The sequence below is a fragment of the Lolium rigidum genome, chromosome 3 (genome assembly GCF_022539505.1).
Source record: "Lolium rigidum isolate FL_2022 chromosome 3, APGP_CSIRO_Lrig_0.1, whole genome shotgun sequence".
Classification (NCBI taxonomy): domain Eukaryota; kingdom Viridiplantae; phylum Streptophyta; class Magnoliopsida; order Poales; family Poaceae; genus Lolium; species Lolium rigidum.
Genome location: NC_061510.1, coordinates 224,733,149 through 224,748,841, shown reverse-complemented (window position 1 = coordinate 224,748,841; position 15,693 = coordinate 224,733,149). Strand labels below are relative to the sequence as shown.

The following is a 15,693-nucleotide window of genomic DNA, read 5'->3' as shown; positions in this document are numbered from 1 at the left end:
ACGGTCTATGTATTATTTTGTAATGCCCAAATAAATCTCATAGTAATCATCTTGTCATGTATGGTCAATATTCTGTCAATCGTCCAGCTGTAATTTGTTCAGCCAACATGCTATTTATCTTTATCGAGAGACACCTCTAGTGAACTATGGACCCCGGTCATTTCTTTTACACTGATACAATCATCATGTTATGTTTACTTACTGCAATTCATGTTCTCTTTAATTACTGCAAACATATCTTTCCACTCGATGCATCTAATCCTTTGTGTTCAGCAAACCGGTGAGATTGACAACCTCACTGTAAGTTGGGGCAAACCAATTCATATATGTTTTGTTTACACTTCGATGCACTTTTACATGATTTCCGGCACTAACCTATTAACAAGATGCCACAGTGCCAATTCCATGTTTTCTGCTATTTTTGTATTTCAGAAGTTGGGGCAAAGTACTTTGGTTGTGTTGTGTGGAGGTTTCACGTTGTTGCTGATGCCGGTAGTGCGTCCTGCCACTAGTCAGCTAGCAAGAACTTCAGAAGTCACGTCTTTCTCCTACTGGTCGATTAAACCTTGGTTTCGTACTGAGGGAAAACTTGCTTTTGTGTTCATCACACCTTCCTCTTGGGGTTTCCCAACCACTTCCATAACAACGCTCAGCAATATTGTCTGGCGCCATCACCGGAGCACCATCATCGGTTAATCCACAACTTGGATCATGCAATAATCTTAGGTCTAAGGATTACATTGATAGAGACATGCAAATGACGACTTTGCTCGTTGCGTCTCACGGTGGGTCAGTCTGACTCGCTGAACACTTTAGCCGAGTCCGTGTAAGTCGGATTAGCACCACCATGTCCATGACAAGTGAAACAGAGTCATCGGCCGACTTGCACCTTAGTCTAAGTCATGTTTCCAAGACAACCTTGATGACTAAGGACAAAATATCTTGAACAACACAAGCATATGGTTCCACAACTGAATCACCTACGTATTCGATGATATTCTTGGTGATATATGCAAGAGTTCATACAAGTACAACCTTACTTTATGAATACATTATGAAATACACCATCCATGATTGTCTCTAGGGCATATTTCCAACACATCAATCATCCCTGTAATAAACATTTCGTCGAGCAGGTGCAGTGCGCAGCCAATTCATACCGGGGTGGGGGTGGTTGGGGGTGGTGCGGAGTAGCGGGCGAGCTCGACTGCAAGGACGATGAAGGAGAAAGGAGGTGAAAGCGATGGCGAGGCGTGGCGTGGTTAGAGGCGGCGGATCAATGCCTGGGCGCGGTCGGTGGCGTCGAGGTCAAGCACGCGTGGCCGTCGAGAGATTGGGGAAATTGCCTCTCGGCGCGTGGACTGAAATTTGGTTAAGTCCAAATAATGGCAGCGGGCCGCACAGACCTACGTTGCCAGTATTTGCGCCCCGTCGATCCAAAACTATTGGCAACGGATGGCACCAAGGACACGCACCCCATAAGGACGTAATAGTCGTGTGTCCCTAGCAGCGCCCGCTACGGATAAGTTTCGTGCCCAGGCGCAGCCGTGCCTCACATAATAGCCGCGTGTCGTTGGCACGGGTACACTGCTAGTATGTCCATACTGGCGCACGCGACAAACAAGAGCAATCGCGTGAGTTTTAGATGGTCCGCTACCAATAAGCTTGCCTCTATTGACTTTTCCCTACTAATGTTACTATGAGGCCCAATTTGCTTGTTCATATCTCATGTGTTATTTGATTGATGATTAAATCATGGACAACATGATCAAGGGATGGACCTACTGAACCATATGCATTGCACAAACGTAAATGGTGTGCAATGTACTAGGTTCACCAACTTCATCTCTAAGGTATGTGTTTATAATATAAGTATGATGCTCTAAATGTGTTCATTATGTTTCTGTTTTCTTGCAGTGGCCGATCATTAAATTCAATAGCACAATGTGAGCTAAGGATTATCTTATAATACGTAGTGTCGTGCAAAAATATATGTATTGCATGCTCCCTGGCCTTGCAGGATCGTATCTTGGCTTGCAATCGTGCTATGTAAATATGAAGGCTCCTAAGTGTGACTTGTGTGAGATGCTTTGTGTCGATGATTACAATAATAATTCAGAATCTAGGGCATATTGCTTGTGCACTAGACTTGATCTGGGGATAATCTCTTTGCCTCTATGCTTTGTGGATGCTACTTCATATGACGCACCAACTTTGTAATGTATGAGGGAGGCCATTGATTAACCTATGGCACTTGATAATGACAATGTTGGTCCAAGCACATTATGGTTCCTATGACACCATCTCTACCAGTGTATGTGCAACATGTGTGTGAGGCTCTTGCTTTTTTGTATAGGCTATAGATATCGGCGCTCATGCGCCTAGCGAGTGGTCGAACAAGAGGCCACGAGAAAGGCCGGCCAACTTTGGCCACTTCCATGATGATGAGGGTCTGGAGCACTTCATCAAGGTGGTTTTCAAGCCTACCATGGGTATGTGTCCAGTCCCTAAGGCCTTCTTACCATGGTTCCCTAAGGCCTTCTTACCATGGTTCAAGAAGATCCCTTCGACGATCACCATGATCTTCAAGCTTACCATGGGCATGTGTCCAATCCCTACAGCCTTCTTACCATAGTTCGAGAAGATTCCTTAGATGATCACCCTAAAGATCAACATTAGATGCAAGTGAGATGTGAAAACCAGGTATGTTGATGGCAAAAGCGTAGGCAATCTTTGCTATTGCCCATGATCTGCTACTTCATCACCTCCACAATGAATCACCATGCATCTTCCGAGTGGTCATCTTTGACTACTCATCTATGAGGTGATGACAAGGTGCTCACGCTATGGAGATGCCACTAGGAGGATCGTGGAAGACAGTGATCATCGCTTTCTTTCGTATGTGAACTCTGTTGAATTTGGCACTCTGCTAAGTTAACTACTATACAAGGATTGGTATTAATTGTGAACTTATCATTAAAATACGATAGTCTGCAAAGTTATCGTTCTAGTATGCTTCCTTGTGTGCTTTTCTTAGTGTCTGGTAACCTCACCTCTTGTAAGAAGAGGTTAGTTAGTCCCGCTTGTGGTGATAACCAAATAACAGCAGGCTGCTTCTGGGTTGCTCCATAGGCTACAACCCATGCAACCAAATAGCTGGAGCTGAAATCTCCACATGTCCCAATAAAAAACTTTGACCAGCAACCAAAGGAAGTGCAAAATTTGGCCTGGAGCTCATTTTGGACGGGCACGCCCTTATACAGTAGATCATTTTACGATAAAGACGAACTGAAGTGAGTACATTCTCATCTGCTGCTGTTATCAGCTGAGAGTAACAGACTTGCAGTCAGAGATAACTCCTATACAGAAAATTTCATCTACCCTTTTTTCCACAGGGTCGTAATACATTACAGCTAGTTCTTGGCCACACAACAGAGAGTATGCCATGTTGAGACTATCAAATCCTGGCTTCTCATTCAGTCAGCAAGTAGAACATGTCTGATTCTGCATGTACAAGAAAAGATAAAAACGAAAACTGTCAGTTTTTTTTTCACCAATTAGAAAGCAGTAGTAAAGCAGCATGGTAAGGGTCAGATAAGTTGAGAAGCATAAGCATTGTGCAGTCAGCATCATTCTACATAAATAATAATATTAGCTCTGTTCCAAAATATAAGGCTTTTTTTTAGAAAGCTAAACTCTAGCTCTCTAAAAAAGCCTTATATTTTGGAACGGAGGTAGTAATAAATATATGTTGCATAATACAATTTGCAAGCACGAGTACATGATGTGCTTCAGCATACCCATTCCACTAGGAACTGGTGAATAAGATTTCAGGTGTCACACCTGATAATGTAAACTCAGATGAATTAGCCATCAGTAGGTATCTGCTCTTCCTCAAGCTCCATTTTACATATGAAGCACTCCCTCTCAAAGATCAGAAACTCCTGAGTAACACATTGAAGATATTTGCTGATGTCAGGAAACTCTACAGTTACCAGCTGAACAAACTAAAGAACGTAAAGTAACCTGTATCTGCTGCTGGCTGAACAAATGGATCATTCCGGAATCTGATGAAGCAACCAACTCAATGAGTTTATCACAATGATCTAGAGAATCGCCTGCTTCAGAAAGGGAGATAGATGCCTGCAAAATATTCTCGTCAGATATCAATACACCATGTATACTGAAGCAGCAAATTAGTGACTGTTTCGTCTATAACTCAATCTAGTAACCAGATACTTGTAGAATCTATTTACAAGATCACCTGCATGGATCGTAGAATAGTTTCTGGTAGACAGCACCTCCGACAGAGCCCTCGGATGATATAAGCAGCAGTACTTTCAACCGAACCATGACCATCAGAATACCAAGCATCAAGTCGTGAAATTTCCATCGAAACTCCAGGCTGAAACCGATTGAGTTCGCCTATCACGGTAAATCATTCACATAACTATCACATGAAATAGTCTTTACATTCGAAAGAGAGCTGAATCGTACTATCACTTAAAATTATAGATACCTTTAAACCCAGCGGCCATTATTGCAGCAAGAAGACCTCCATCATTGGCTTCATGAAGTCCAAACCCATCACCTTCTGTTGCTAAGCAGCGAAGCGCGACTTCAATACAACAAGGATCTTTAGATGAGACCTTGACATCAACCTGTCCATGAACTGTACAGTCAGAAGTTGCAGAAGTAGCCATGACAAATAATCCCCTACATAGTCCATCATATAATCCCCTACATAGTCCGTAATAAATGATGAATAACACGCCAAAGATTTTATATGTTGAAGTGTAACATGCAAGCAGAATTTGGGAGAAGAGAAATGAACTCAACCTTGAGCTGGCGATGCAGCACCTCCTCTTCGCTAACAGTTGAATAAAGTGCGCTTGTAAGAGCCGTGCATGACGTTGCATCTGGTGGCATGCATTCTCCAGACGGTAGACAGAGTATTGCAGTTGCATGCAACTCAAGGAAAACAAGCTCTGACGACTCAAATGGACTAATCTCGACAGCATTTAGCCATGGTCTTTCCTCCCCTGATTACAGAAACAAATAATATCTATTAAACGCTGCCAAAGACATTCTTGAAATAGCCTACTCATGCTATCACAAGTTTTGCAGTTAAAGAAAAATATTTGTAGTCTAATGCACCACGATGAAATGAATATTTAATTGTTCTTCAGGAAAATACAGAGGCTTTGTGTGTTGATGAAGCAAGGAAAGTTTTAACTTACTGAGTAATAACAAGAAAGCCAGCTCCAGTGTTTGTGTCGCTGCAGCAACAGCTTGATCCTTTTCTTCTGCTGAAAGCATGTCAGGAGGAACAGAAGAATTCTCCATCTCACATCTAAGCCAACCCCGGTAAGTGGCATCCAGGGAGTAATATTCGTGCTGTTTCGCCACAATACAGCGATACTTTGTCAAGAAACTAACGTACTAAGTAAATTCAAAGCGGGAATAAAAGTACTAACAGCATTAAGAGAAGATGCACATCACATTAGGACAAAAGCAGAGATCTTACCCAATCTTCAAACTCTTGTAAGTTATCAGATATCTCTTGATCTTCCAGCGAAAAGTTCTCCTTTTGTTTCAATGGTTCAGCAAGGATGGCAAGCAATTTATGTGGTCCTATTGGTAGTTCAGAGCCTCTCCTCATTGATATCAGGGAAAACTCTCTAAATAGTGTGTTGCTGATGATACAAAAATTAACTATTAGTTCCATGGATACGAAGTAAAAAGGGAATAAATGAGTATTATTTCAACAACCTAAGTTCCACACCCATAAAGTAAGAAATATAAATTAGTACTATTTTCAATGAAAGGAAAATTCAAAGAGTGAGCAACAAAGACTAAAGGGTATTGTTCAATGAATATGGTATTTCAGCAACGAACATACAGATGGACTGCAAGAAGATGAACAAAAGCGTTCGTTTCAAGACCATGCAGGACTGCGTGTATGGTAAACAAAGTTTTCTATGGCACAAGGATAAATTTAATATACTTACCTATGCATCAATGCCCGCATCAGAAGCTTCCCTGTGATCATCTGAAAGCCTGGAATTGAGGATGGTGGGGTAAAGCAAAGCCACTGAATGACCATTGCCTTGTGAAGTGCTTGCAAATGATGCCGTTCCGCAACATCGGAAAAATCTTCATTGTACTTGTTGGGTTTCGTTTCCCGAGATCTTGAAAGAACTCTACATTAAATTAAAAATTTGTCTGAAAATCTCCATAAATGAGATGGGCTAAATATCTGAAATTTGGTGTATTCCAATGTTATATGTAACCCGACAATTACCAAACCTCTCAATTATCTCTTCAAAACAGGCCTTGGACACATCTCCAGACGAGAACGGCAGATACTCCACAGCAGAGAGGAAAAGCTTGTACATGGTATGCAAGCTGCGGTATCATAAATTTAAGTAAGGCCAGCTAACTCAAGTCTTGGAAGTGAGCAAAATAAATCATTGACAATAGCAAGTTTGAGAATGTTTTGTGTGAAACAAAAAAAAAATATTTCCAGTACTCAATTTTGAAGGATAAACATATAGTTCGGAATGCAAATATTTTACTAACTATAGTATTTCTATAGAGATATCATAAATCTAAGATTAAATATAGGCTTTGAAGACACATAGCTAGCAAACTATAATCCACCAGAAATATGGAGAACAAACATGAACAGACAATAACATTTAACATACATTGTGCACTAATATGTCACAAGATGGACAACCGAATGGAACTACCAATATTGTGACATTTCCCAGACTACAAAACATTAAAGGGTATAAGCATATGATAGCAATACCTGCTATTTAACCTTAGTTCCATCATTTCCACAAACAAATCGATGCAAACATCACGTTCAAGCTGAGAGGCATACACTCCAACTAACTCTTCTTGCTGCTCTGAAAATAAGTACCTCACATACCTGGAACGAATCATTAGTTTTTGTACTATTTCAGAGATAAAAGTACATTGAAAAGCAAAGTGCCAACATTATCTGGAGAAAGATAACAATAAAAGATTCTACTGAAGATAATGGTTTAAAATGTATGTAAGACAACAGTAGAAACATAGGATTAAGCCATTGACATGATGAAAAGAAAGCATGCTACATATGCAACAGAGTATTGTGACAATTATTAAGTTAGCCATCACCAAACAAAGTTGATATTTCAAACCAAACAGATACAATTGGAACATTGGATGAGTCCAAGAGAATAAAAAAGAACCACACAAAAACTTACTATTTCAATGAAACAATACTTACATGTTGATAATGAGATCACCAACAGTAACCAGCTTCTCCTCCAACTCATCTTCCATTTCCTCGCTGAATAAGTATCTCATGACAAGAACAATATGTGCCCCAAAACGTATCATCTCAGGATCATCACGGGACCTAAGTGGACTAAGAAGTTCTACAAACGTTAGATGGTAAGAAAATAAAGTGTTTGGAGTTATCTCCATTAAAGTCATAAAAGCAATACCTCGAAACGTTTTGATCCTCCTCAGAGGGTGATATCCATGACCATAGAAGGTCAAGAAGATGAGCTACATTTCCACTCATGAGATTCATCTACCGAATAAACAAACATGAAATGGTTAGACAAGCAATCGTAAATTCAATTGGATAATGATTGAACTATTGGGTCCATGGAATGCGAATATTTGAAACATGTGTGTACTCCAGATTTCCAGTTATTATTTACATGAATCACCAGAATGATCGATAAATTATTGAGTAACAAAGATGTTACATATTTCGTCAATATGAATAGAGATAACAAAGATGACATCATAATGCTTAGGTTTTTGAACAATAGTCTACAAAATTGAAAAACATCTCTAAACTCTAGACTAGTCAGCAAACTGACAAATTGTACAATAACAGAAATTGCTCCCAGTTTTCAGCTACACAATGTCAAACAATATTGGTAGCTGCACTAATCTAAATTATGTTAGAACTTAGTAGACAAAATGCATAAGGAATAAGGAGTAAGTTATTCTTCATTTCTTGGAAATGTAAATTACCTCAATTTGTCGATGCTGCTCCCGACATGCTCGAGAAACAGTTTCATGCACAAGGTCACTGCATCACAAGTGACACGTCAAATAAGTAGACAAGCAGCGGATACAAGTACTGAATAATGTTCATACCTTGAGTGGAGTTTCTGCAAAAGTGCAGTTATATCACGAGGTTGCTGATCAAGAACAAGGTATGGCCAATTTTCTGGGCCCACTGAACTGAGCATAGGTTGGGTTCCATTCATATCATCATCATACTGTTTCTCTTCTGGTCTGCTGGTATGGTATTGAGATAATTCCAGATCCACTTGAACATCCAGCCAAGATTTTGCCATTGCCCAACAAGCTGACTATGAGATGGGAAGGAACAGGATGCATCACATGGAGGTACCACAACAGCATCAAAGAAGAGAATATAACATAAAATCAAATTAAAAGGCAGGCTTAGGAACGAGTTGAATAAGCAGCATACCTCCCAGTCAGTACAGATTGGCAAGGTACGCTTCAAGTTACTACACTGTATAGCATATACAGCCATCTCATACCGGCCACCATCGTGTTCAGCAATTTTCTGCAATAGCATTAATGATTTGGAGTTAAGTTTAACAACTTGAGTATTGGCTACATACACAAACATAACTGAATTTAAAGAAAGACAGAACACTTGTAACATACCAAACCACATTAAATATAACTGCAAAGAAGCATTTCAACAACATGAGTACAGTACGAGAGTTCACCTCTGAAGCACAATAAGATGCCCATTTCCAAAGACGCCACTGACGTCCAATACCACTTTCCAATTCAATGGCTTGTAATGTTCTAGCCTGTCCATTGCTGAGCATGGCCTCCAGGGAAGGAAACATATCTACGCCACCAAAGGGGCAAAGAGTGGCAGCTCTCCATGCCTTGAATATACCCAAGGCAGTATCACAAATAAGTAGAGACGATATAGCATAAGAAATAGGCCTATACAAGCTGACCTACCTGTCCAGCAGACCGGCACAATTCACATGCCTCTTCTAATCTTCCAGCCCTCAAGAGAGTCCAGATATCTTCTAAAAGCAATTCATCTTGCTTCTGCTTACACAGCAAGGAAAAGTGAATTATGGTTTTACTTAGGAGAATTTTAGTTACTTCACCAGAAATACTTAATGACAAGGGATCTTTAGAACAAAAAAAAAAGAGAACCGATTTGTCTTCTTTGTAATGCTGTTAGTCCACAGTACTTTTTGCTTTCATTTAGTTGAGAAGTAAACTTCGAAGGTCAGGTAATGAGATTAAGAGGTGAACGTTGCTGTGCTATCACACGAAGAGTATCAAAAGGCCGAACGGAACCAATTATAATGCATATTTGCAACATTTACATATTGTAACAAATGATTAGCACCTTTCTGAAAGGATCTTTACACTGTATTTGAGAATGATAGCAATGATAGCCTACCTTGTCATCAGGAAGAAGTTGGGCTCCTTCACGAGTTGGAGCATCAAAATCCACATGCTTCACTATATTAGAATCGTTGTTCTTTCTTTTTAAGTACCGCTGCGTACGATGCCAAACACCAGAACTTGGTAGATATGAACCAACATGAGATCCTCTCACCTGCAAAACAGAAATAAACAGCAAAAAAGACGTATGTGTCATCAATTTGCTTGTGAGTAGTTAAAAGATCGCCTATTTATTAAATACTAAATTACTCTCTGGCTCATTCTGTGATTAATACCAAACCAAGGCAATTCAAGGGAGATAAACAACTACTATTAAAATTAAGACGGTAAGGGCAATCCTTATAAGAGCCAATAAAGAAAGCCAGGACTATTTTATGAAACAGCCATGTCTACATGAGAATTACTCGTCCGCCAAGCTTTATTGGACATCTTTCATTTTGGCTACTGTCCAGAATTCAGGGAAGGCACTTCTTTCCTTATATTTTTGTTCATTTTTCTTACCTCCTGGGGCGATGACATTAACGTTATTCGAGTTCGGAAGAAAAAGTTGGAACTAAACTCGCAAGCACTTAGCCTTTACTACCCCTGCCCTGGCTTCCTGCATTCTGGGTTCGATGCCCCTCATGCAGTGCCTGGAGGCAGTATTAAACTAGTACACTAATTGTGGTGCATGCATGCATATTCTTTCAGGTATTACTTGATGCTGCTGGAGTTAAATGATTAGGATGGCGTAGAAAACAGTTGAAGTGAATGCAATGAGAAGGATTAACTAGGAGTAGTTTAGATAATTCTAGTATCATATTGGTCTGTGCCTTACATTCCTGGATTGAGGGAGCACATTGAAGCTTAATAATATTCAACTCAAATACTTATGTCAAAATATCATGTGGAGATGCATCTCTTTATTTTCCTCTAATCATGGAACTTCCTATATAACTTAAGGCTGGCTCCTCCACTCCATCAATCATGTGCCACTAGAGGAATACAGAATTTAGAACAGGAAATAGAAAAGACTGAAGTCCTAATTAAAAACCAGCATTGGCTCTCTTACCTTTTTCTCCAAATCAAGAGCTTCCGAAGCAAGTCCTTCAAGCCAAAGCACAATGCGAAGACACAATTGTGCTGTGAGATCTGTTGCAACGTACCGGCAAGCCTTCTGATGGGATGTAGTTGGTGACTGTAAACAGAAAATATCATCCTTTAGATGAATCTACATACAAAAGAACAAAGCGCACGCAAATATTTTTTTAAATATATTCGCAATTAGAACTGCAGCTTACCACAAATAGCTCTCCAGGAAGCTCCTCATTTGCTGTGATGTAGCACATAGAACATGAAACATCATACAGGATACAACAAACAGTTAACGAAAACGAAAATTTATTACAGCCACTGTTGCTGCAAGGTGAAAGGATATATATAACAATATATTTAAGTGATTCATCATAAAAGCTATTACCTTTCCCATAGAGATACCAAAGAAGTGACCAAGAAGCAGCTTCATCCAGTAACAGTTGTGCTTTTTGCTGCATAAGTTTATCTTCTGCCATCCGAAGCTTTCCTGTGGCAGCATACCTGAAACTTCAAAGCATTAGCCGCATAATCCCATATTGGCATCCAACCTATGGTACATGCCCAGGACCACGTTACTATTGTTTCTTTCTCCTCCTAAATATTTGCCTTTTCTACTTTTCCCAATAACTGATTAGCTACAAAAGGATTCATGCATCTACTACATTGGAAAAAAAGTACTTGAAGCATAAGAACCATGCATCTTTGTGAAAAATAATGGTTGTAATGTGTAGCAGGAAAGTTTGATGTGGCAAAGAGCTGCATCTAGGAGTTGGTGAGAAGTAGAATCTATCCAATCACAGGAAGTTATACAATGGAAGATATTACTACTAGTGTAAGGCAATATAAAACCTTATCGACTCTGAAGCGTTTCTGCATGTCCTCTCAAACTGTAAAATCACATCTGGGAAGGGCATCAATCCTGCAACAAAAGAACATATCCGTTTACATAATTGACACCTTGAAAATCTAATCAGCTGGAATGACAGTAGAGGGGATTAGATTACTATATGTCATGCAAATCAAGGATACAGCTACATATTATGGATTCATCGAATTCAGGTTTCAGGTCACCAACCAAAAGTGCACTTTTCTGGAGTGCTATTAATCTAGTGGGTAATAAATAGATCATCATGCTTCTGTGCTGTCAGGAAACAGAAGAAGGAAAATAGCAAACTTTGTAAAGAGAACTGACAGCATGACTCAAGCACCCACTACTTCACAGTTAGCTAGCAAAGAGCATGATAGATAATAAGGATGTCACTAGCCAAATTACATTGCTACACTGACCTTGTATCGCAGAATCAAGAAGGGATGCAAACACTGTAAAAGTTGTTTCTCCTTCTTGTAGCATATCGCCCTCCATCTTGACTGGATTCATAGACGACCTCGTCGGCTTTCTACCAGAAAGGAAACCTGCGTCTGGTGCAGAACCGCCATCCAGCGATGTCCTTCTTTTGGCTGATCCAAACAGTTTTGATCCATCCAAACCGTCAATGTCAGAATAATCAGCCGCCTCCTGCTTGATTTCCTCAAGGAGTAGACCAGCGTTGGGCCGCCTAGGCATGCTGCTACCATCATGCAACACCCTTGCTTCTGAGAATCTGGAGACTGAGGTCCCCAACAGCGGGGAGTCATTTGAAGAAGATAGTCTCTTTCTGCGTAAGTTGCAAAAGAAAACAAGAAAATCAGCTAGTGTAGAAACTACTCCCAGTAGAAGTAGCAAAGTAGCACGTTCTCGCATTTGACACAAGTAGGTTACATTAAATCCTTCCATGCATTTTTTAGGTACAGTAAGTATCCCGCCATACACAAAAAGAAACTTGGTGAAAATATATGAGCTGGAGTGCAAGTCCAGGCATCAGGCAGTTGCAAGCACATAGGGGGTGATTCTGTGGTCGCAAACACCACATACACTTATTGTGCATTGTCATGTGATGCCACCAATTGGGTTGTCTAATCTCTAGAGTGTTCCTGGCCACCACATAACCGAGTCTCGACCATGGCAAGCTTCACAGCTCCATTCAATTAAATGATCACATCAGAACAGACCTACTAAAACACTTGAGAAATTACGAATAGTAAGTAGCATATGGCCTGATTCATCAGTAGCATACTTGAGAACATGACACAATTCTCCAATCACAATGGAATATTTGAAAATTGCTGCCCAGGTGGGACGAGCAGCAAGTAGCATATGGGCTGACACAGTGACGAACGAATCAACCCCATTTGTTCTAGCAGCTAAGAATCAACGACTGAATTCTATCGATTTCTCGCTCACACTCGCTCCATTCCCCCACTGGATTACTGGCGAACCACGACGCTCGCCTTGAAGCCTCTAAAGAACCATCCCAACCAGCCAACGCCCGGCGTACGAGGTCGAGATGCGGAAGGGGAACATTTCTCACCTGTAGCGGCGGTACTCCTCCCGGAGGCGGGAGGACTCCGGGTCCAAGTAGCCCGTCGTCGACAACGGCGGCCGCCGCGGGGACGACGACTGGTCCACGTCCATGGGCGGGCGGGCGGGCGCGGCGCGGTTCGGTTGGCGCCGGAGCTTTGGTCCGTCCTCCAATGGCTGCGCAAACCCTAGCGGCGAGCGCCAAACCCTCCCTGATATTTTTTTCCCCTCCTGTTTTTCGGCTCAACGGGGTAGAGTGGAGTTCCTGTTCGAAATTTTCCCAATTTGACCCCTTCATTTTATGGGCCTAGAGTAGCGTATGAGAGAGGCCCAGTGAGGCCTTGTTCGTTTTTTCCGGATTGAATCCACAGATCAATCCCGATTCATCCCTCCCAGCTCCGGGCATAAGAGCATCCCACTCGTTGACGCTCCTAATCCGACGAAATTTTCATCCGGGTTGGACGAAAATTTGGCCTGGGGACAGTATATTTCCAGTCGTGTGCTCCCCAAGCGACGTTTCTCGGGGAAAAAGAGGATGGCCCGGGGAGTCCGGACGAAAGAGGAGACACGTGGGCGTAGGCGATTGGTTTTGCTCCATCCGGAGTCCCCGAGCGCTCCCCGGGGGGCGGGGATGGCGTGGATCGCCGGATGAATTTAGGCCCAAATCCGGATGAAAATGAGAACCTGGGGGCGCGACTGGACCGTTTTTCGCCGTCCGGATGTAAAAAACGGCTCGTGGGGGCTTCTCGGGGAGACGAGTGGAGATGCTCTAAGAGCATCTCTAGCTGTCTCCTCGGGAAAACATCGTGACATTTTTTTTCATCTGGATGGACGAAAACGGTTCAGTTGTGTCCCTGGATCCTCGTTTTTGTTCGGATTTGGGCTTTCATCCATCCGGGGAGCCCAGATCATCCCGGTCCCTCGGGGAGCGCTCGGGGACTCCGAACTAAAGTCTGGTCGTCGTCCTCATCGCATCGTCTTCCGCGCGCTGTAAAATCTGCCGCCGGTCAGTCTTCACCGGATGCGTAGCTTTCACGCGGCGAGTTAATGTTGTCGCCTCGGTTTCACGCTCGTCGCCCTCTATTTATCGCTGAACTACCGCGTTTGGCCGCATTCACCACGATGTCTCCCTGTTCTCACATCACCTCTCTTCCCCAATCTCATCGAGCGAGAGCTAGCGGCGATCAATGGCGAACGACGGCGCGACGATCAATGGCTTCGTCCGCCGCTCTCTCCACCAATGGGAGGGGCGGCTCCTGCACGCGGCAGGCTACCCCGCGCCGCCGGACTTCCACGCGCCCGGAGGATGGCGACTCAGCACGGGCGGCGTCCCGATCGCACCGCCGCTAATGGGTCGCGCTGCCCTGGAGGCGGAGATCGATGCGGTGCTCGTCACACTAGTAGGAAAACCCTTATAGGCAAAGCTTAGTTCTGTGGCGCACCGTTTTGAATGCGCCACAGAAACTTATTTTGTGGCGCACCAGGAAGTGTGCGCCACAAAAATAGCTTATTTTTGTGGCGCATGGCTGAACCGTGCGCCACAGAAATTATGTGGGGCCCACATTCTGCCACCACGAATTATTAGGGTAGGTATTTACGTGGCGCACAATGCTTGCTGCGCCACGAAATAACTATTTCGTGGCGCACCGGCTCGGTGCGCCATAGAAGTAGTTATTTCCGTGGCGCACCGGCTCGGTGCGCCACGTAAGTAGTTATTTCCGTGGCGCACTTGTGCTGGTGCGCCACAGAATTAGGGTAAGTTATATCATCCCCGTACCCCTCCCCTCCCCTCCCCTCCCCACGCCCGTACGTTCACCTCCCCTCCCCTCTCCCCCGCCGCCGCCGCCATGGTCGTCGCACTGGCCGTCGCCGCCGCCGCCTCCTTCCTCCGCGAGGGCCGCATGCCGCCACGCTCCACCCATCCCCGCCACCTGCAGCACAAGCCGCTGCGGCGTGGAGGAGGAGGGGCCGCCGCATGGAGGAGGAGGGGCCGCCGCGTCAAGGAGGAGGAGCCGCCGCGTCTTCCTCCTCCTCCACCCCTACCGTCGTCGTCCAACCTCCTCCTCCACCCCTATCGTCGGTGAGCTCCACCTCTCCCCTCCCCTCCCTCCTCCTCCACCCTGCCGTCGTCGTCAACCTCCTCCTCGATCCACCCCTAGCGTCGGTGAGCTCCACCTCTCCCCTCCCTCCCTCTTCCTCTACCCTCGCTCTGGATGTGTTGATGTTGTGCTCGATCCGGATGCTGTTGTGCTGCTGTTGTTCTCTCGGATGTTGATGCTGCTCCGGACAAAATTACGTAGAGGATGATGTTGTGCTCGATCCGGGTGCCGTTGTGCTGCTCGTTGTGGTCATCATGAATAAAAACAGTCAAACATTCTTTTTGTTTTACCGTGCTCGTTAGCTATATATTTTTTCTATGCTCTGCCTGTGTGATGCTTGTGTTTTGGAGCAAGCAGCTGGCATGGCATGTGAGAGAGAGCATGAGAGAGTTCTTGGGGGCGTAGATGATGGCAACATCAGCACCGGTCCCGCATTGGTCCTGCTTTGAATTAGTAAGATCAAGTAGTGGCTTGAGTTCCCGTTGGTAACCAATACCAACAGAGAGCTACTTCATTTTGTCCCTGGTTGCCTCCTTAATTGATCCTCGCTTTGAATTTCTTTTAAGGACTCTAGCTAGATTAGAGGGGAAAAAGATTGCTGATTTGTTGCCTATGATAATGGATCATCAAATG

The 15,693-nt window shown here is 43.4% G+C and overlaps 1 protein-coding gene across 2 annotated transcripts; it reads right to left on the bottom strand.

The window, feature by feature from the left end:
* Positions 1–3,209: 3,209 nt before the first annotated feature.
* On the bottom strand, positions 3,210–13,101 carry LOC124703067 (nuclear pore complex protein NUP107). Of its 2 annotated transcripts, none has more exons than XR_007002915.1 (25): positions 12,972–13,101; positions 11,851–12,218; positions 11,413–11,482; positions 10,949–11,064; positions 10,770–10,801; positions 10,541–10,666; positions 9,485–9,643; positions 9,028–9,120; positions 8,781–8,948; positions 8,513–8,611; positions 8,173–8,390; positions 8,047–8,104; positions 7,503–7,591; positions 7,283–7,423; positions 6,818–6,940; positions 6,310–6,408; positions 6,012–6,203; positions 5,528–5,696; positions 5,241–5,397; positions 4,840–5,042; positions 4,520–4,661; positions 4,265–4,425; positions 4,027–4,143; positions 3,801–3,944; positions 3,210–3,504 (listed from the first exon to the last, which is right to left on the bottom strand). XR_007002915.1 is itself a non-coding variant. In XM_047235274.1 (25 exons), exons 1-24 carry the CDS (start codon positions 13,073–13,075, stop codon positions 3,867–3,869), a joined length of 3,282 nt encoding a protein of 1,093 aa, XP_047091230.1. In that variant the 5' UTR covers positions 13,076–13,101; the 3' UTR covers positions 3,210–3,504; positions 3,844–3,866. The 2 variants fall into 2 exon arrangements, 1 of the variants encoding a protein (XP_047091230.1); XM_047235274.1 differs by having other exon boundaries at positions 3,844–3,944.
* Between the last annotated feature and the right edge of the window lie 2,592 nt (positions 13,102–15,693).

Coding starts and splice junctions, on each gene's coding strand:
- LOC124703067 (XM_047235274.1), bottom strand. CDS start 13,075: ATGGACGTGGACCAGTCGTCGTCCCCGCGGCGGCCGCCGTTGTCGACG. Junction 8,391..8,512: donor CAATCTGTACTGACTGGGAG/GTATGCTGCTTA, acceptor CCCATCTCATAG/TCAGCTTGTTGGGCAATGGC. Junction 5,398..5,527: donor TACAAGAGTTTGAAGATTGG/GTAAGATCTCTG, acceptor GTGGCGAAACAG/CACGAATATTACTCCCTGGA.